The sequence below is a fragment of the Guillardia theta genome (genome assembly GCF_000315625.1).
Source record: "Guillardia theta CCMP2712 unplaced genomic scaffold GUITHscaffold_73, whole genome shotgun sequence".
NCBI classification, from domain to species: Eukaryota; class Cryptophyceae; order Pyrenomonadales; family Geminigeraceae; genus Guillardia; species Guillardia theta.
In genome coordinates this window covers 158,092-175,466 of record NW_005434601.1, presented here as the reverse complement: position 1 = coordinate 175,466, position 17,375 = coordinate 158,092, and the positions used below count along the sequence as shown (strand labels likewise).

The following is a 17,375-nucleotide window of genomic DNA, read 5'->3' as shown; positions in this document are numbered from 1 at the left end:
ATCAACATGGTAAACGAACAGCTTCCTATCGTTACCCTCAAGATCGCTCTGGACGAGAACGGCGCTGTAGATGTAAGTCAAGAGCCTCCTGTACAGCAGATCTTCATCCTACATCCTACAACCCTTACCCCGCGGATCGCGGTGACAACTTTCGTCTCAGGATCTTGGAATCACTTCCAAAAGATTTACGAGCGAGCAATCCCTGGATGCGGTGCACAGGTGTTTGATATCAGCATCAGTCTGCATGTGATAGATGATGGTGCTAGGCTGCGGAGGTGTTCAGATGCTGTCCTCGTTGGGATCGGCACGGTTGTCCGAGACGACCCGTACGTCCCGTGAACAAATCAATGCTGTGTTTGTTTGATGCCTATCGCTGCAAGCTCCTTGACAGTGAGGAGAGTTCCATTGCTGGAAGGGAGAGAACAACCGTTAAGAGCCGTGATCGATCCTTCCTTGAAGATCGAAGCGCATGTGCCATCATGGTCTTTTGATGTTCATGCGTGCCTGAGAAAGTTGCGCAGTGTAAAGTGATGAGGGACGGGTATAAGACAGTCATTTTCCATAGCGATTCCGACGAGGTCGACAAGAGGAGGATACAGCTGATCTCTGAGCTGGAAGGTATGACTGCTTTTTGCTAGAATGCGGACATGATCGACGTCCTCCAGCTACCAATCAAGTTTCTTTCATTCCAACACCAACGAATCAACATAGATCGTTGGACCTCACAAGGTATGCGTCTTCCACCGCGCTTGCTACTGTTACATTTCCTCCATGCCCTTGCAGCATCCTCGGCGAGCTGAGCAACCTGGGCGTCAAGGAGCTCATGCTCGAGGGCGGGCCGGTGAGTGACGGGAGCATGCGGTCGCAACCTCAGCATGTCTGCACGCAGGCGACGGTGAAGCGATTCCTCCAGCAGAAGCTCGTGGATCGAGCGATCGTGATTGTTGCCCCCATCAAGTTCGACCAGCTCCCGGTCTGTCGTGTCCTGTCCAGCCTTCTCTAAGAATGACCGCTGCCCTCCAGGTCCCTTCCCTCATCGACCACCACGTCCTCAAGGTCAGCTCCTGCCCTCCTGCTCGGTCTGAGCTGACTGTGTGCTGGCAGGCAGCTGGGCTCGCCCTCTTGGGAGAGCACCAGGACTGGGGCAAGGACTCCGTCAGCCTATGGGTGTGTGCTGCTTCTCCTGCTCAAAGCGACCTGAGCCCGCTGCAGAGCAAGGCGCAACTCCAGTGGCCTTCTCCTGTTATCTCCGAGTGGCCTTGAGGCTCCCGGGATGCTGCAGCAGTCTCCCCTCCCCCCTGCCCCACAGCCACTTGATCCTCTCATCTCTTCCAGAACACTATGATAAGTGCTCCAGCGATAGCCATGGCACTTCCCACGAAGTCCCCGGCGTCCATCACCTGCCCGGCATGTTCAGCAGCAGCCAGGAAGGTCAGAAGATGTCAAGGGACCAGCTTCTGTCGACGTAGACGCCCCAGAGGAGGGAGAGCAGGATGAAATATCCTCTTCAAGCACATCAGTCGCTCATCACATCGTGTCAATCGTACGAGACCCGTAGGCGGCGTAGACTCTACCGAAGTCCAGCCCCTCTGGCTGTAGGGTAGCGACCACTCCATAAATCGCCAGGATCTAAACAAGTCTCTCAGTCAACCACAAACCAAGGATCGCTCTGTTCACACCACTCCACCAAGGATGCCGTGCCATACAGGCTTGCCCTCCCTTGCGCGCCATGTCAGAGGAAACTTTCAGCCAGGCCGACCTCTCCACCTGATGCTGTTCCACACCAGCCACCCTCCTCCGATCTCGCACAGCCCTGATAGCAAGAACACAGCTATCTGCTCACCCTGTTGAGCTCAGCAACAAGCAGGAGGCTTACTGACCGTGCGCAAGATGACAGGTGCGGTGAGATTCAGCTGCTCTCCAGGAGCCGGAGAAGTTCCCATCGCTCCTTGCTCCGCCATGCCCATGCTGCAGTCTCGGGATCCCCCGGACACACTCAGATCTGTTCCTGCTTCCCCTGCCCCTCCTGCTCCTGCTCCCCCTGTAGCTCCTGTAGTTCCTGTATCTTCCCGTGCTTCTCCTCCTCCTGATGCTTCTGATGTTCCTGTAGCTCTTGTACCTTCTCCTCCTCCCGTCGCATCACCGGCATCTACTCCTGTCACCGTTGCAAGCAGCATCACGCCATAATGGCGGCCTCACTCCTGCGAAAACCTCTCATGTTGCTGCCCTCTGATCCTCATTAGAGAACTTCCTGAGGCAGACTTGATAGTTGAGAAAGAGATCCTGACAAAATGGTGCTTGGAGACTGAAGTTCGCGGGCTCCTTCCTCCTCTCCCTCTCCTTTGCCTCTGCCTCTGCCTCTCCTCTCCCTCCTCTCCTCGCTTAACCACACCTACAGCATCTCCCTCCTCTCCTCGCTTAACCACACCTACAGCATCTCCCGACTGATCCTGTGCGAAGTCGGCTGTCTGATCGCAGTCTCGTCCAATGTCCCATGTCAAACATGTTTATCGCATGCTCTCCTTGTCTCTCCTGCTCTGCACTGCTGTGGCACCACCACCCCAGGATGCATGCGAAGGAGCTCTGTGGGGATCAGCTCACTGCTCTGGGCCCGAGGCAACCAAGTTTTCCCACGAGGTCTGCACGCGACCAGGCAGGCCAGTCATGCTGCTCCTTGATAGCACCTTCGGGGACCTCCATGGCCTGTGCGGATGCTCGATGAGAGAGGGCTTCGGTACGTGCACGACTCAAGACTCTGCGGCAGCCTACACCGACGACCTCCGCCCTCATGACTGGATTGTTTTCGGTCTTGTGGATCGGCCGGAGTTCGAGATCCGCCATTCAAGTTGTCCATTCCTCGCGAGCAAGTCTCAGGGCGTGCAGAACAGATCTGGAGACGTGGTTGTGGATGTAATCTTGTACACGGATAGAGAGCTGCAAAGAAATCTTCGCCGGTTCGACTCCTCCTCCTCCTTCTTTGGGCAGTGGAGCTCCTCGTTGCCGAGCATACGGCTTGAGAATGCGGTGAGAGAGAGAGCAGGAGGATGATGGTTGAGCTGATGGAGCTTGTAAACGTGCAGTTGCATGCAGCATGGATCTTAGAGCCTCCAGTGATTCATGCAGGGCCCTACACCTTCATCGAGAACAACTATTCCAAGTTCGACCTTGTCTTCACACACAAGCAAGTACGTCATAGATGTCGCAGTTAGATTCTCAAACCTTTCTCAGGAGCTGATTGCGAAACTTCCCAACGGGATGGGGCGATATGCACCCATCGCAACATCTTTGATCCATGCGGATGCAAGGAAGATACACAACAAGTCTCGTCTTGCTTCGATGTTGGCAAGTGCAAAATCACATGCTCCTGGTGCGATTGCGGGCCCGGGTGCGGCAAGGTAGGAAAGCGTTGATGTCAATGTCAGGTCACCAAGTCAGGCACAAGATCGTCGAGAGACATTGTGGACAGAAGATCGGAAGAAAGGAGGGGTTGGATACGTTAGAGTGTTTTGGGCAGGTACAACCTTCGTTCCTATTGCTTTCATATTCAAGTGTAAGTTGTAACAGGCATACGACGGGCAATTTATCACCGACAAGCAAGTCACCCTAGTACCTTACATGTTCTCATTTGCAATCGAGAACAGCAGGTTTTCTGTTTCCAACCTGTTCACCGTCCGGCCTGAAACTCTTCGTTGTTGAGATATGATTCGTACTTCACTGAAAAACTCATCGATTGCTTCATCACTGGGACGATTCCAATTTATTGGGGACCAAAGGTTTATGAGGACCTCTTTTTCCTCCAATGTCTTCTCCCTTGCTGTTCCTCATCCCTTCCTCTATCATAGCCACCATCACTACCCACATATCCCACCATCTTTCAACTCCTCATCGTTAACACACAACAGACTGTGCTGGAGATGTTCGATTCGAGGGGGGTCATTTACATTGAGGACATAGAAAAAGCCGAACTTGTGCTAGCCAGTCTGTCGGCAGAGCTCTACGATGAAGTAAGTCCCAAGGGCGAGGAGGGGGAGCCTGAGGCTGTTGCAGATGAAGGAGGGCGTCTCCGCCAACTTCGAACTTGCGAAGAAATATCTCGATCCTCTCGGATGGATCTGGAAGAATGGACTGGAGGAGGTGGTGGGAAGGAGGCGATCAGGTAGCACTACTGCTCCATCGAGTTTGCTATCTGAGAATCAGTCAGAGAGGTCTGAAGTTCAAGACCTACGGCCGGGAAGAGAAGACGAGGAGCTACCACAGCAGACGGACCGGCTCTGCTCTCGACCGGAGGAAGAGGAGGCGGTCATTGAAGTTCGAGTGGTGGCCACGAAAGCCGGTGGAGGAGAGGAGCTCGGTGTTGATTTGGAGATGATCCTTGAGCAGGGAAAGAAGACTTGCTGAGATGCTTGGAGAGCATCGCCAGTCAAAATTTTTGTGGCCGAGTCAAGATTGTCTTGTCTCATACTCAGGCTCAATTCGACCAGCACGGATCTGAGTTGTTCTATCAGTCTCTACAACTTGTGTTCATCAACTCCTCGTTTGGTTTTGACCTCTTCCCCTCCGTTGTGCCCCACGATTATCAAACCGCTCGAGCCCTTGAGGAGTCGGTGTCGATCGCCGATGAAGGTTCAACCTTCCAGTGGGTCCTGTGGATCGATGCGAGGGACTGGATGGCCGACAGAAATTTGTTCCACAGCCTCCAGCTCGCCCAGGAGGTCAGAGAGGTTGAGCTGTTAGAGTAGCACGGTAACTTTTCTTGCAGGACGGGTGCGAGGTGATGCTGGCAGGCTGGAAGCGCTTCCCTCTGCCGGTCGAGGACCCGACAGCAAGGCTGACGGAGGAAGAGGAGCGCGAAAGTATCCTGCTCAACCAGTTCAGGAAGATCATCGGCCACAGGATCTTGCAAGGATCTGTTCCTCTCCCCGCGTTCGCAGCATCTCGGCGCATGCTCAAGACCGCCTTCGACGAGAGCTTGTCCAGTTACGTGACAAGCCACGGCAGCATCTTGCAGGACTGGGACTTCGCACCGTACACAGTGAGGCTACAGGAGATCGCGGGTGAAAGGCAGTGCATCGCCAAGAGCGACCCGCTAGTCCACTCAGAATTCGCGTCTCGTCGGGTCTTTGCCGCACTGAGCAGGGAGATCCGAACGGCGCTAGGTGCCTTCTTCTCGGACATTCCTCCTGCTCGCTCCCAGATCCTCGGACGGATGCGCCCCTCCCTCAGAGCGAGGGCTTGCGAGCGTAGCTCGTCTACCCTTAGCTGGGGTCACGTCGCTGGCCTCTGCGACAGGAAGGAGATTGAAATCTTGAGGTGAAGTCCTCTGTCAACTGAGCATGAAGACACGTTGATGCTGCCTCAGTCCACAGGAAGGAAGCCGCGTCCAGGACGGCATGCTGTTGCTGGAGGTTGTCGTGAGAGGGTTTTGGATCCCAGAGGTAAGCCTCCAGTCCTCCACAGCTCCTCAATCTTACTCGTCTCTCCTTCGCTCTTGAAGGACATCAAGGGGATCGTGCTTGAGATCTCTGGGAACCGCCTGCACGAGGGCGTGCTGGAAGTTAGGAGGCTGCGGCAGGAGCTTAGCATTGCAGCAGGTGAAGGACGATGAAGAACATCGCCCGTGCTGACTATCCCCCAAATCAGGCCTGGGTCTCCTACAGCTGCATGTCTGGGCTGTTGACAAGAACGGACAGGATGTGGTGGAAATGAAGAGAACCGTCAACTTCGTGGGGTGAAAGGATGTTTCAGACGACACGAGAACACTGAACCGGAGCACAACTGATATGTATGTAAATACTTGTCTTCCAGTCACTTCTCGACAGTGCTTTGTGGGCATTAGCTATTTACACATCGAAATCTTTCTCAACTTGGATATCGATGTTATGACAGTTACCTCAGCGCCTCTTTCATACTTCCTTGTGTTCTGATCCACTAGCCTGGCTGTGATACTTTTTTTGGCTGCCATCACATCTATAGCGAGCTGCGCACACACCCTTCACCCGCACATGATGGAACGATATCCACAGGCTATTCTGCGTGCCCTGATGATTCTAGTAGCCTCTCTTACTACCGCAAGAGGTTGCGTACTAACATTCCCTCTGATCAACTCTTTTACATCCCTCCCATCCCACCCATCCCCCGCAGAACATCCACACACCCCTCACCCTCCTCCTCGCATCTCACCCCCTCCCCAGTCCAAATCGCTTCTCCTTCCCAACTTTGCCTTCCCCTGCGCATGCTCTTGCATTGCCTTCGCTCATGAGAAATCTGTTTTCCCGCCACCATTCCCCTCGTCTTTTATTTTTTTCCTTTGGTTACAGTTCCCGAGGCGGACCTGTGCTTCCCCAGCACCCCTGCAGGCAAACGATGCACTTAAAGGGGGGGTGGGTGATTAATTTGCTTGTAGACAGGGGTGGTGGGACCCTAGTTCGTTTTAGCAGAAATGAGCACTTTTTTTAGATTTACCATGTATTATTCAAACTATTCAGTCAGATTTGAAATATCCGAAAATATTTTCAAGTCTGTAAAGGCGGGGAACATGACAGTTCTCCGTGTTATAAATGTTTTACGATGACAGAACGCAGCGCTTGTGCCGAAGATAGACTTTTAAATATTTAAATCACAACGTTTCGTTTTACGTCTTTGGTATTCACATAAAACATTTATACAATTTTATCTTTTATTTGGTCACGGCAATACCTCATCACTCTGCCGATGCAATCCCACCCGACTACCCACCCACCTATCGAAGAATTGGGTGATTTTACCTCGGGTTGTGTATCGTAGAACCCGTCATGGTGACCGTGAATCGAGCTGAAAGAGGTGGGATACCTGTTGATTTGTCAGGGTAGGGGGTACCCTCTCTGTTGTACAAGGGGTAGTATTCGCACTTTTAACTTTTTTTCGCTCTGATCGTTGCAACCCACTGCTCTGCCACCATGGCAGTCCCTCCCCACCCCCCCACCCCCAATTAAGTCCCATCACCCCTATACCCCACCCACTACATACCCTCACCCTACCACCTTGTCGCATGCCCTACTCCTCTTGGACAAGATAAAAGGACATCAAATAGGGGTACTAGGTCGCCTTGTGCTACCTCAACTGTGGGTGGGTGTTATCATTGTTGGAGAGGGGGTGATTGGTGCACTGTTTCCTTTGCAAGGGGTAGTAGCCTCGAGAGGGGTGGGTTCTATATTGCCTTGTCAGGGGTAGGGTACTAGAGGCAAGGGTACAGGGGATCAACCAAAGATTTTATATGTTCGATGGAAGGGACCACATACAAAAATTCATAATAGATCATATTTTTGAAGAACTGTGAGGGTGGTAGGGTAGGTAAATTGTGGGGTAGGGCAATCAAATCGAAGCAAACTAGCCTTTGAACAGGGTGGGTCTCCACATTCTCATGGGTGGGGTAGGAAGATCTGATGGGGGTAGGGTGGACTGGGTCCAGGTCCCAGCTCGATCTCTTGTTGACACGACACGGGGGGTGGTGTAGGTGGGAAGGTCCTTGGTCTTACTCAGGGGGTAGGACAGATGAAAGGATTGGTCCAAGCACGGTGGCAGGTGTGAGAAAATATGAGGTGGGGTCCTACTCCTCATCGTAAGAAGGTGGGTGGTGTGCTTCGTCTGTTGTGGTGGGGTGATCAACTTTCCGTTCTGGGGTAGGGTTTGTCATGATCCATGGGTGGTAGAGGTGACAGGGGTAGTAGTGACCTTCAACAATCTGAATTTGCCGTGGGGTGGAGTAGAAGGGGTGGTGAGTTTAGTGGTAGTGGTAGTGGTAGAAGAATGTGTAGTAAATTTTTCGAGAATGGAGGGTGGGGTGGAATGCAAGGCGGTGCAGGGAGGGGTCCGGAATGGAAATTGGGGGTGGGGTTGTCAGCGCAGAGAAGGGCATGGCAGAGGTGTCGCCGCTGTCGACGGGATTGCTCCTCCCCGATGCTGTGCAGAGGATATGCGAGGAAGGACAAGCTTTGAGATGGGACCAGGTTCACGGTTGCTATGAGGTTATCGATGGCGAGCTCTTCTCTCAGAGGTTCGATGAGCTCAGGAGGAAGAGGGACAGGGACGACGGATCTAATGGGAGGCCATTTAGTAGAATGCACAAGTATTACAAACTTGAGTCTGGTGAAAGGTGGGCCAAGACAGGCGCAAGATTCACTCCGAAGAATCCCCTCCTTCTTCGGAACCTGCAGGCTGCACATCTCTCTGCCCCCGCACATTCGATTCCCCATAACCAACCTGGAATCTCAGGGACAAGCCAGTTCTTAGAGCATACTCTGTTGGATGCCTATCAAGCGCCCGACATGGACCGCGTTCTCGACAATATCCCAACGGTTCCGTCTGCTGTGCCTACGCAGGAACCTTGTCTCGGCAACAATCCTTATAGTTTCTTGGACGCGACTGAGGCTCAAGAAAATTTGAGCGGAAACAAACGTCAGCGCCAGGACGAGGCAGGGACGAGGATCTCTTCTTCTATGCAGAATCATGTGGTGTATCCCGCGCATCAACAGCCAGTCACACCGGCAATTATCGATGGAGAGAACGTCAAGATCAAACTTCGTTCAAAAATGCCTTACGTCGGCGAGACCTTCGAGGTGTCTTTGCAGGTATTGATTGATTGTTTTGCCTTACTGCAATATATGTGAAGCCGTGTGTGTGTGTGTGTGTCTGATTTGTTTGTTAGGCATTCCTGGATGCAATTGATGCAGGAGGGCAGTACTTCAATTCACAGTCTGTGAAGACACAAGGCTCTACCACTAATGGAGGGTCGCTGAGCCCTGAAGACTCTATGACAGACGAATCTTCTCCATCGATGAATGGAGATCTTCACAGCCCACCTGACTGTCAAGTGCCCCCGCAGAGCAATTTTATGGAGCCGCCCGCACAACACAATGATGCATCTAAGATGACGGGAACGGAAAGCGGCGACAACATGGCTTGGTTCTGGCATCTCCCATCGCCTCTGGCAAGTCGTGAGCTGTCGGATACCTTCGATCCGCATGGCAACATTTGGAGCGAGACGAGTAAGGGTGATCAAGCCTATTTCTTCACGCGCAAAGAGGGTCTGTCTCCCTTCTTCAATGGCGCTGTGGTGGCGCTCAAGGAGGGCTTTCTCGTCCCTGCGGATGATTTGGATGCCGAGATGTTCCTCGTGGTGTCGGATAAGAACGCTCTTTGGAAAGGTGAACCCCATCCGACTAAAGAACAAGAAAAACTTGGTCATTGGTGTGCATACCTCGGACAGGTTTGTTATCCTCCTCTCCCCTGCACTCCAAGGTTATGACTATCTGTGTAGGTTCCCTTGAAAGTTAAGGGAAAGGTGAATGCTGGTGAGTATCTGGGACCCATTGGAGATGGATCTGGCTTTGTACATGTCGTGAAACCTGGTCGACATCCAGTTGTTGCTATGGCTCTCGAATCGAAACAAGTAATTTCTCTCCAAAGAATAGTTTCACCTGACCGATTTTCGTATCTTAGGACGAGAATGTTGCTGTTGTCAAGGCTATGGTTTCCATCGGTCTGAATGCGCTGTCTAAACTTCAAGTCCCAAGGAGCGAGGAAGCAAGCTCGTTGGATAGCTTGTTGAAAAAATTGGATGTTGCGAGCGCGACCGTTGCCCAAGCAAGGAAAGAAGTAAAGCAGGCACAGGTATCCTTCCCGATGACAAAGCAGTCTCATATCACTTATGCGTTTCTGTAGCTTGCAGCAAGCACAGCCATTGAAGCTGTAGAGAGAGTGGAATCCGACGTGTCTGGATTGCAGAAACGAATCGGAGGATTAGAGGCCGAAGTGCGTGACATTCGAGAAGACGATGGAAAATATCAAAGGAGGAAATATCTTTGGACGTGCTTTTGTGGACTTTTGTCGTTGACGGTAACTGAAGAAAAAGTCAAGCCTAAACGATCAACCCCGGCTCGTCCTGAATCAATATCAGCAGAAAGAATACGATCATGCAAAGAAGTCTTCGACGATTTGCTAACAGACACAATTATCAATGTTGCGCTTACTTGCTTTTTCTTGGGAGTGTCTCAACATTTTGGCTGGAATGGATCGTTTGATGGCCTTCTGCACGGCTGCTTCGAGATGTTCCTGCATATTGCAACCATGATTTATCTTCTGAAGCCTGCGCTGATTGTCGGCAAATATGTTGGAACTTTTGTGCTATTTGGAGAAAAAGCGGCCTGCACAAAGAACAAATGCAACACTGTCGACACGAACATGACGAAGGTTAGCAAGGTATACAATCCCTGCATGATAATCGTTTCCTTCGTAATCTTCATGAATTTCAGATGTTCTGCCCGATGATAATGGGAGACAGAAAGAAGCTCTTGATCCTATTTTTCTGGTACTGAAGACTGAACAGCTTGGACATTCTGAGACGTGCTTCAGGTACATTGTGGCTGGAAGGATTGCTTACACAAGCATTACCCGTCATAGCACTCTTGCTCCTTTCGGTGATTTCGTTCAATGTAGCTCGGCTTTCCATTGACACTTTTGTGATCATCAGGTTATTGGTACATGGTCGTATTGACTCTCAAGACTTTATATCAAGTCAGTCCATTACTTGTTTCATTCATCTGACTTGTTTCATTCACCTGTATCGCGGCCTCACACTGAGAACTCCAGGTTGCCATGCGACAGTTTATGCATCAGTGGGAAGAAACATCAAGAGAATCTGGCAAGGTCAGCGTTGTTGAGTGTATGGCGGATTCCTTCTGAGCATGTTCTGTTGGGTTTATCGTTCTTGGTGATGGTGTTGGACTGATTGTTATTTTTCTATCTCTTCGTTCCTTGGCACATTTCTGATATATTTCGATCAGATTTCTGCAGCCTAGATGCTTCAACATTAGTGTGCCTTCGATTTTGAGGAATTTTGCTCCTCAAGAACTTGTGACTGTTGTATGTGAATAATACTTTAAGGATTACTACTTCGAGTGCCCCGTGCGAAATTCATCCTTGAAGTTTTTGAAGCAGACGTTGCACAATCTCCATACTTCTGTTGAGATCCGCAAACTCCGCATCACCTGCCCCATTTGTAATCAGTCCAGCATCTGTTTGACCGTCGATGATCATTTTGCACCAGCGTTCTTGCTTTCTTGACTACTCGCAGTCTCCACCTGGAGAAGGTTTCGAAGCTCCTTCAGATCTTGGATGAACTGACGACTCTTGCTGCTCAAGCATGCGGTTCGGGATACGGCATCACCTTGTCAAGTCAGTCAGGTGAGGAGGACAGAGTCAGGGAGGACAAGAGCATGCGTTACCAAGTTCTTGCCGGACGGTTGGTCGCTGCAACCTCTGCAGCAAACTCTTGACCTGGGAGTTGTAGATGTCGTTGAAGTTGTTAACCTGGAATTGGTTCCAGTCAGTGGTCACAGCATCACAAGAAATGAATGTCATACCGAGTGTCGCAACTCTTCCATGACTGTCGTCAATTTCTGGATGTCCTCCTCACATGCTGTTGAAGCAGATGAGATGGCAATCGGTTTGTGTGTGGGGACAGTAATATGAACCTGTCTCGCTGTCGCTTCCCTGCTTTGCCCTTTGGCAGTTGTCATTTTGTTGTACATTGTTCAGTCTCTCGCTCATGATGTTCTCTTTCTCTGCCAGCTCTCCTTCGAAGTCTGAGACACGGTCGTGCACAAATCCATCTGAGAGCATGACAATTAATCGGGTCGAAGCAGGAAGGTAGAGGAACAAGGATATTTCACCGCCGATCGCATGTGCGCTGATGCTCTGCAGGCACCTCTGCAGAGAATCTACATTGTGTGAGAACATTCCTCCTTCCAGCTTGTTTCCTAAGCTTGCATGCTTCGATGCAAGGTCCAGGAGGGGATCCGCATTCAGCTGCTCCGCCTTCGTCCTGCTTTCGTCGATTGTCTGCTTTTGAACAAAGGCGTCAGTACATTGAAGACATTCAAAGATTGAGTTACATGTTTTACAAAGTCTCTCAAGTCATCTAGCATTTCTCTCACTTCGTCCTCAGACTGTCGGTTCTGTATGTCTTCCCATTCACCTTCAGTACCTAGGCCCAGAAGAAGCCAAAGTCTGGAGAGAAAAGATGTCAACAAGCATGCAAGCTCGTTGTTCAAGTGAGGATGAAGAGCAGAGGATGAATCTACATGCCTGTACCTCTCTTCCTCTCCCCCCTCCTTCACGTCCTGCTGCTGCTTCACCACAGCCGTCACAGCCGCCATCACGCCTGTTTGAAACCACCGCCACCCAAAGTTTACTAATTTTTTAATTGAAACATGAGCCCGGCGCCGCCGGGCCTTTCAGGGCGGGCCGGCCCGGACTCCGTGTTGCCGCGGCCGTCACGGCGTGACTCAGTGACTGGGAAACTGTCACAAGTGATTTACTGCGGCCCGGCCCGGCTGAGACCGTCTGGGACAGACTGAGAGAACTTCGCAACAAACGTTATTCCGACTGCCCCTGCCGGCGCCGGTAAGTTAGACCTAAGTTTTACCGTAGTACTGTGACTCGTCTCGACCTGAGTCACAGGCTCGCAGGATGCCCGCAGGAGGAATGATCATGAGTCGCCGGGGGGCCGAATCTCTTAATAACATTCACGATTCACTTCATTCAATGGCAGTGAGGAGGAGAGAGTCAGAGTTACGAGCCGGGGTGAGCGAGTCCGGCCGGAGTTATGCTCGTACAAACAATAAACCTTCGGTTACAGGATTGGCCGAGGTGACCGAAGTTCACGCAAAGCCAGCAACGCGCAGGGGAGGAAGATTGGAGCTCGGCAAGGAGGTTCCCGTTGTGTCGACCTTCTCTTGTGGGCTGTCGATGATAATAAGGCCTTCCTGGATGACGTGCGGCCAGTCGCTGAACACGCCCTTCACACCTAGGGCAAAGAGCTCTCGAGCTCTCCCCGGCTCGTTGACGGTATAGCAGTAGGTGGGGACGAGTGAGCTGATCTCGGCGATCTTCTGGTTGGGGACCTCCTTATGGTTGAAGTTGAGACTGACACACTCGTAACGAGCCACGAAATCCTCCCAGTCCTCCGGCAGGCCCTCGACCAGGAAGCTCCGCTTGAAGTGCGGCAGCTTCTCGTAAAGGACCCTGATGGCATCCCTGCTGAAGCTCGAGAACACGATGCTGGAGGGATCGGCCTCCAGGTCTACGATGTCAACGCACACCTTCTCGGCGAGCTCGATCTCCCTCTCCCTCTCCTCAGGAGTGGGAACGTCCGTGGCCTTGTCAGTCGCGTGTTTGATCTCCAGGTTCAGTCCGAGGTTGAGATCCCTGCAGGTCTGGATCACCTCGGACAAGAGCGGCAGCTTCTCGCCAGCGAACTCCTTGTCAAACCAAGAGCCAGCGTCCAAGGAGCGGAGAGCATCGATGTTCTGGTCCCACAGGAAGCCTCGTCCATTGGTGCATCGATCCAACGTGTTATCATGATGGATGCAGGCTACCTTATCGTTCGAAAGCATCACGTCCACTTCCACGAAGGTACAGCCCAGTCTCTTGGCGGCCCGAATCGAGGCAAGCGTGTTCTCTGGTGCAACTGATTTCGCACCACGATGCCCGATGATATTGGGGAGCGGGAGGGGCTTCTGTAAATTCGAAGAGCTCATCACGAAACCACTTGCGGACACACAGTTCCCAGAGAAAAGACAAAGGAGGAGAACAGGAAAGATACGCTTGGCAGTCTCAATCGTCCAAGGTTCCGAACGGATGGGTCGAGATGTCAGATGGCTTGAGTTCGCGTGGGACTTGTCAGAGATATATCTTCTGCTCACGGAATAGTTCCGACCCTGAGATAGAGAAGAGGATGTGCTAACAATGTTCGAAGAAACAGGTACACGAAAACAAGGTACGTGGGAACGAGCGCAAGGCGTTTGTAGGTCAAATTGGTGGGGACGGGGGAGATTGAAGCCCAGAAAAGGTTCAGAGGAAGGAGGAAAAAGAGAAGAAGCAGAGGGCGAGGGGAAGGAAACACGATCAAGAGCGCGGTTATTGATCCTCCTCTTGCCCAGCGCCTTGCGCATGCAGGACCGGCTAAACAGGGGGAACGGGTTTAGTATGTTTAGCTCAGGTGGGGTATGGCTACAATAAAGGGGGTAGGGGTCAATTTCCTATCGGAACCAATAGGGTGGGGTGACCTGTATTAATATAAGATTCGGAGAAAATCCGGCAAAAGGACCGGGTTATCCATGGTACAGATGGAGCTACAAAGGGGTACAAGTGATCAAGGGTGGTGAATCCCTATGTGGGTGGGTATCAAGGGGGGTAGGGTCCTCCAAGAAACACATTGGGAACTTTATAGGCGGTACTCGTTCATAGTTCCTGGTCCTAGAAGGGTGGAGGGTGGGAAATGCAGGGGTGGTCGAAGCCTACGATGCGCTGAAAAGACTGGGGTGGGTGGGGTCAGACTGTATGGTTTGGGGAGTCGTCGTAGTTGGGGGAAAACAAAGTTGGCTTTTTTAATAACTTTATTTATTATGTAAAACTAATTTTAATTAAGTACCAGATGCTGTACGTTTTCAGTACGTTTTCAGCTCTGAACATAAGGGATGTCTATCAAGCTTTAAAAACAAGTAGATATATAGAGGATAAAACAAAATTATAGAATTTTAAATACTTCATTCAGGTGTATCTGTACCATTTGTGCAAGGCTATTTCTTTTTAAAATACACGCCAACTCTTGAATCTCAATGCTATGCAGGGATTTCGGTCGATCGTTCTTTTTATTCCCCAATCCCTCTAAACAAAAAAGCCACATACCCCTCATTATCATTTCATTTTGCTATTTCGTAAAGGGTGGGGTTACATATCGGCGTTAAAAAGAAATGGGCCTTGATTTCTCCTTCAATGAATCTTAATCGTACTCTTCAGGCCATTAATCTGATTTTTTCCCGCTTAATACCAAGTTCCCTCTGTGTTAATTTGAGGTGATGTATTGATGTAACTTCATATAAGTAAACTCTCTTGCACATCCGTTCGCTACTATGATCTAATGGGGATATAATTGTAATAAGTAATATATAACCTTCCAAAGCGGTACAAAATATTATAATACTTGTATATAAGGGGGACGGCCCCAACTGCACGGAGAAGCTCACTCACCGGGCCGGCCATATCGGTCTGAGTTAGGCCATTACTACAACTTTTAAGAGTAACTTAACTTAACTTTGAGTAAAGACTAATACTGATACTTAACTTTGAGTAAAGACTACTACTACCGTGAGTCGGCACCCGGTCACCGGGTCCAATCAGTCCCGGATGGTACGGTCGGTCACTCGGAAGTACTACTGGGTGACTTCGGCTACTTCGGCTGAGTGCGGCAGGTCGACTGGTGACCGTGTCGGCGGATCAGACAAACACTGACGGTGCACCGGCATGACTCGATACTAGCAGGTCACCAGTAGCCCGCCGGACTCTGGCCCGGCCGTCGGCCCGGACTCTCCGAGTCCGGCGGCTCACAGAGTCGGAACGGTCCGACGGCTCATGGCAGTGGCGTCATGGCAGGCACTCGGAGCCTCAGGCTCCTCTCATCTTGTACTTCAGCAATACGTTTGAAAAGAAGCTCATGTGACAGAGGCAGCGGGGCAGATGTTTCAACAGCGCATCCCAGCCTCCTCCTCCTACCGTTTTCGCACCAGCCCTCGGGCCTCGGGATAGTCTTCCACCGGCTCAACCTGCTCGCTTCCTCCCTTGGATCCCTCTGCCTTCCCACGGCGAGCGCTCTGCGGCCGGGGCCTGCCATGCGCGGGGCAGTCAGAGTCCAGCCTGCCACTCCTCCTCCTCCTCCTCCTCCACCTTGACGAGACGCCGCGCGACTTGGGCCTGGAGGAAGAGGAGCTGCTGCTCCCATCGCTTCCCGAGTCTGACGGACAGCATGTCAAGACGATTCAGTCTCCTTTCCTCCTCGCACTACCAGGAAGACCCAGGTACACGTTGGGTCTCGTGGGGACGGAGGCTCCAAGAAAGTCTCCTGCTCCCCAGCGTCACGCCAGCAGGAGGGGAAGCAAGAGCAGACCGTCCCCCAGCAGGTCCCTCTCCTCGTAGTCTCTCGTCGTCCTCTCCGGCATGTCCAGCTCGAGTTGGATGATGTTCTCCCCCTTGAAGCGCGGGTTCTCACTTCCCAGCCTAGACGCCTCGTCACATGCGAGACAAGAAGAGGATGGCAGGAGGAGGAGGAGTGAAGATAAGGAAGGGGGAGAGGACAGGGGAGGAGAGAAGGAGAGGAGAGAAAGGACGGAGCAGTGAGGTAGGGAGAGGAAGGGAGGAGCGAAGGGGAGGGGAGAGGAGAGAGGATAGCAGTGAAGGGGAAAGGATGGGTTGGGATGGGATGGGATGCGTCCCACCGGTTGGCTGCTCGAGCTACAGCCGAGCTTGGCCTGCAAGTGATTCTTCATCCCAGCACGAGGTCAGGAGAGTCCTCCCTCACCTCTTTGCGCCTGTGACAGCAGAGACAGGACGCTTCGCGCTCGCTCCCGCCGAGCTCGGCGCCTCCACCTGCTCTTGCCATCAACTGACCAGCAGGGGAGGAGGCTCGTTGTGCTTGCCCTGTACTCCTTCCCTTCCTCATCCCAGGCTGCGCGTCTCTCCACCTGGAAAGTAACTCACACACTCGCTCCTCTCCTCTCCTCTCCTCTCCTCTCCTCTCCTCTCCTCTCCTCCTTCTCTTTCGCCCTCCCCCCCCGCCCCCTTCGTCTCCTTGACATTCCCCTTCCCCGCTCCTCTTCCTCTTTTCCTCGCTGAGTACCTTCTGCCGTTCCTCTGGCGGAACGAAATTATTCACGATGAGGTTGAGGAGCTTCAGTTGACGGTCCTAGAGCAGCTTCAGCGACACAGACGGCCGGAGTTTCCCCTGCCTGCTCGCGAATAGTTTCCAAGAGCTCTTCCTTCTCCTGTCGAAAGAGTGAGAAGGAGGAGAGATGAGACGAGGAAACAAGGAGAGGACGAGGTAGACGAAGAGAGTAAGGTAGAGGAGAGGGTAGAGGAGAGGGTAGAGGAGAGGGTAGAGGAAGGGGAGGAGGAAAGGAAAGAGGAGAGGGAAGAGGGAGTCAGGGGGTAAGGAGGAGGGTTATTGGAGTCTACCTGTAGAAATTCTCTCTCGATGTCTTTAACTTCCTGCTCGTCCATGTTACGCCAAACAACGACTCGTTTCTGGGCCCTCTCCCTCCTACCTCCTCCCTTCTCTCTCGCTCTCCCTCCTACCTCCTCCTTTCTCTCTCGCTCTCTCTCCTACCTCCTCCTCCCTTCCCTCCCGTTCTCCCACCTACTTCTTCCTCCTCCCTCCCCCCCCCCCCCCCCCCCTCTTTACCCCTCCTCATTTTTTTTTTTTGTTTTTCATTTTTTTTTTTTTCTGTGTTGTGAATTCAATATTTTTTTTTTTTTTTTTTGTGTTTTTTTTTTTTTTTTTGTTT

At 51.8% G+C, this 17,375-nt stretch overlaps 8 protein-coding genes across 8 annotated transcripts; 4 read left to right on the top strand and 4 right to left on the bottom strand.

The window, feature by feature from the left end:
* Nucleotides 1-6: 6 nt before the first annotated feature.
* Nucleotides 7-1,263, top strand: GUITHDRAFT_114190 (hypothetical protein; the record flags this gene model as incomplete). Its single annotated transcript, XM_005826618.1, has 11 exons — nucleotides 7-72; nucleotides 161-219; nucleotides 267-335; nucleotides 392-482; nucleotides 522-618; nucleotides 666-729; nucleotides 784-841; nucleotides 890-973; nucleotides 1,024-1,056; nucleotides 1,105-1,167; nucleotides 1,213-1,263. 11 exons carry the CDS (start codon nucleotides 7-9, stop codon nucleotides 1,261-1,263), a joined length of 735 nt encoding a protein of 244 aa, XP_005826675.1.
* Nucleotides 1,264-1,322: 59 nt separating this feature from the next.
* Nucleotides 1,323-1,826, bottom strand: GUITHDRAFT_76221 (hypothetical protein; the record flags this gene model as incomplete). The annotated part of the gene is made up of 5 exons (XM_005826617.1): nucleotides 1,323-1,400; nucleotides 1,466-1,505; nucleotides 1,553-1,629; nucleotides 1,680-1,719; nucleotides 1,768-1,826. Coding segments are annotated over 5 exons (294 nt in total), but the record flags the coding sequence as incomplete, so codon positions are not given.
* Nucleotides 1,827-2,487: 661 nt separating this feature from the next.
* On the top strand, nucleotides 2,488-5,732 carry GUITHDRAFT_114188 (hypothetical protein; the record flags this gene model as incomplete). Its single annotated transcript, XM_005826616.1, has 11 exons — nucleotides 2,488-3,024; nucleotides 3,081-3,185; nucleotides 3,229-3,367; nucleotides 3,423-3,514; nucleotides 3,903-4,004; nucleotides 4,048-4,333; nucleotides 4,381-4,712; nucleotides 4,760-5,310; nucleotides 5,360-5,435; nucleotides 5,495-5,591; nucleotides 5,641-5,732. The coding sequence occupies 11 exons, from the start codon at nucleotides 2,488-2,490 to the stop codon at nucleotides 5,730-5,732; spliced, it is 2,409 nt and encodes an 802-aa protein (XP_005826673.1).
* A 2,157-nt stretch (nucleotides 5,733-7,889) lies between these two features.
* GUITHDRAFT_154346 (hypothetical protein) lies at nucleotides 7,890-8,784 on the top strand (the record flags this gene model as incomplete). The annotated part of the gene is made up of 2 exons (XM_005826615.1): nucleotides 7,890-8,608; nucleotides 8,686-8,784. Coding segments are annotated over 2 exons (734 nt in total), but the record flags the coding sequence as incomplete, so codon positions are not given.
* Nucleotides 8,785-9,816: 1,032 nt separating this feature from the next.
* On the top strand, nucleotides 9,817-10,927 carry GUITHDRAFT_154345 (hypothetical protein). Its single transcript, XM_005826614.1, has 6 exons — nucleotides 9,817-10,236; nucleotides 10,290-10,345; nucleotides 10,390-10,454; nucleotides 10,508-10,551; nucleotides 10,627-10,683; nucleotides 10,821-10,927. Exons 1-6 carry the CDS (start codon nucleotides 10,084-10,086, stop codon nucleotides 10,833-10,835), a joined length of 390 nt encoding a protein of 129 aa, XP_005826671.1. The 5' UTR covers nucleotides 9,817-10,083; the 3' UTR covers nucleotides 10,836-10,927.
* GUITHDRAFT_143280 (hypothetical protein) lies at nucleotides 10,926-12,194 on the bottom strand (the record flags this gene model as incomplete). The annotated part of the gene is made up of 7 exons (XM_005826613.1): nucleotides 10,926-11,024; nucleotides 11,118-11,203; nucleotides 11,262-11,346; nucleotides 11,400-11,455; nucleotides 11,511-11,877; nucleotides 11,973-12,045; nucleotides 12,130-12,194. 7 exons carry the CDS (start codon nucleotides 12,192-12,194, stop codon nucleotides 10,926-10,928), a joined length of 831 nt encoding a protein of 276 aa, XP_005826670.1.
* Nucleotides 12,195-13,089: 895 nt separating this feature from the next.
* GUITHDRAFT_154344 (hypothetical protein) lies at nucleotides 13,090-14,003 on the bottom strand (the record flags this gene model as incomplete). Its single annotated transcript, XM_005826612.1, has 1 exon — nucleotides 13,090-14,003. A coding segment is annotated over exon 1 (457 nt), but the record flags the coding sequence as incomplete, so codon positions are not given.
* Nucleotides 14,004-15,587: 1,584 nt separating this feature from the next.
* On the bottom strand, nucleotides 15,588-17,091 carry GUITHDRAFT_114184 (hypothetical protein; the record flags this gene model as incomplete). Its single annotated transcript, XM_005826611.1, has 8 exons — nucleotides 15,588-15,702; nucleotides 15,763-15,829; nucleotides 15,890-15,937; nucleotides 15,983-16,092; nucleotides 16,311-16,343; nucleotides 16,394-16,461; nucleotides 16,712-16,777; nucleotides 17,047-17,091. 8 exons carry the CDS (start codon nucleotides 17,089-17,091, stop codon nucleotides 15,588-15,590), a joined length of 552 nt encoding a protein of 183 aa, XP_005826668.1.
* Nucleotides 17,092-17,375: the final 284 nt, after the last annotated feature.

Coding starts and splice junctions, on each gene's coding strand:
- GUITHDRAFT_154345 (XM_005826614.1), top strand. CDS start 10,084: ATGTTCCTGCATATTGCAACCATGATTTATCTTCTGAAGCCTGCGCTG. Junction 10,346..10,389: donor CTCTTGATCCTATTTTTCTG/GTACTGAAGACT, acceptor GACGTGCTTCAG/GTACATTGTGGCTGGAAGGA. Junction 10,455..10,507: donor TAGCACTCTTGCTCCTTTCG/GTGATTTCGTTC, acceptor TGTGATCATCAG/GTTATTGGTACATGGTCGTA.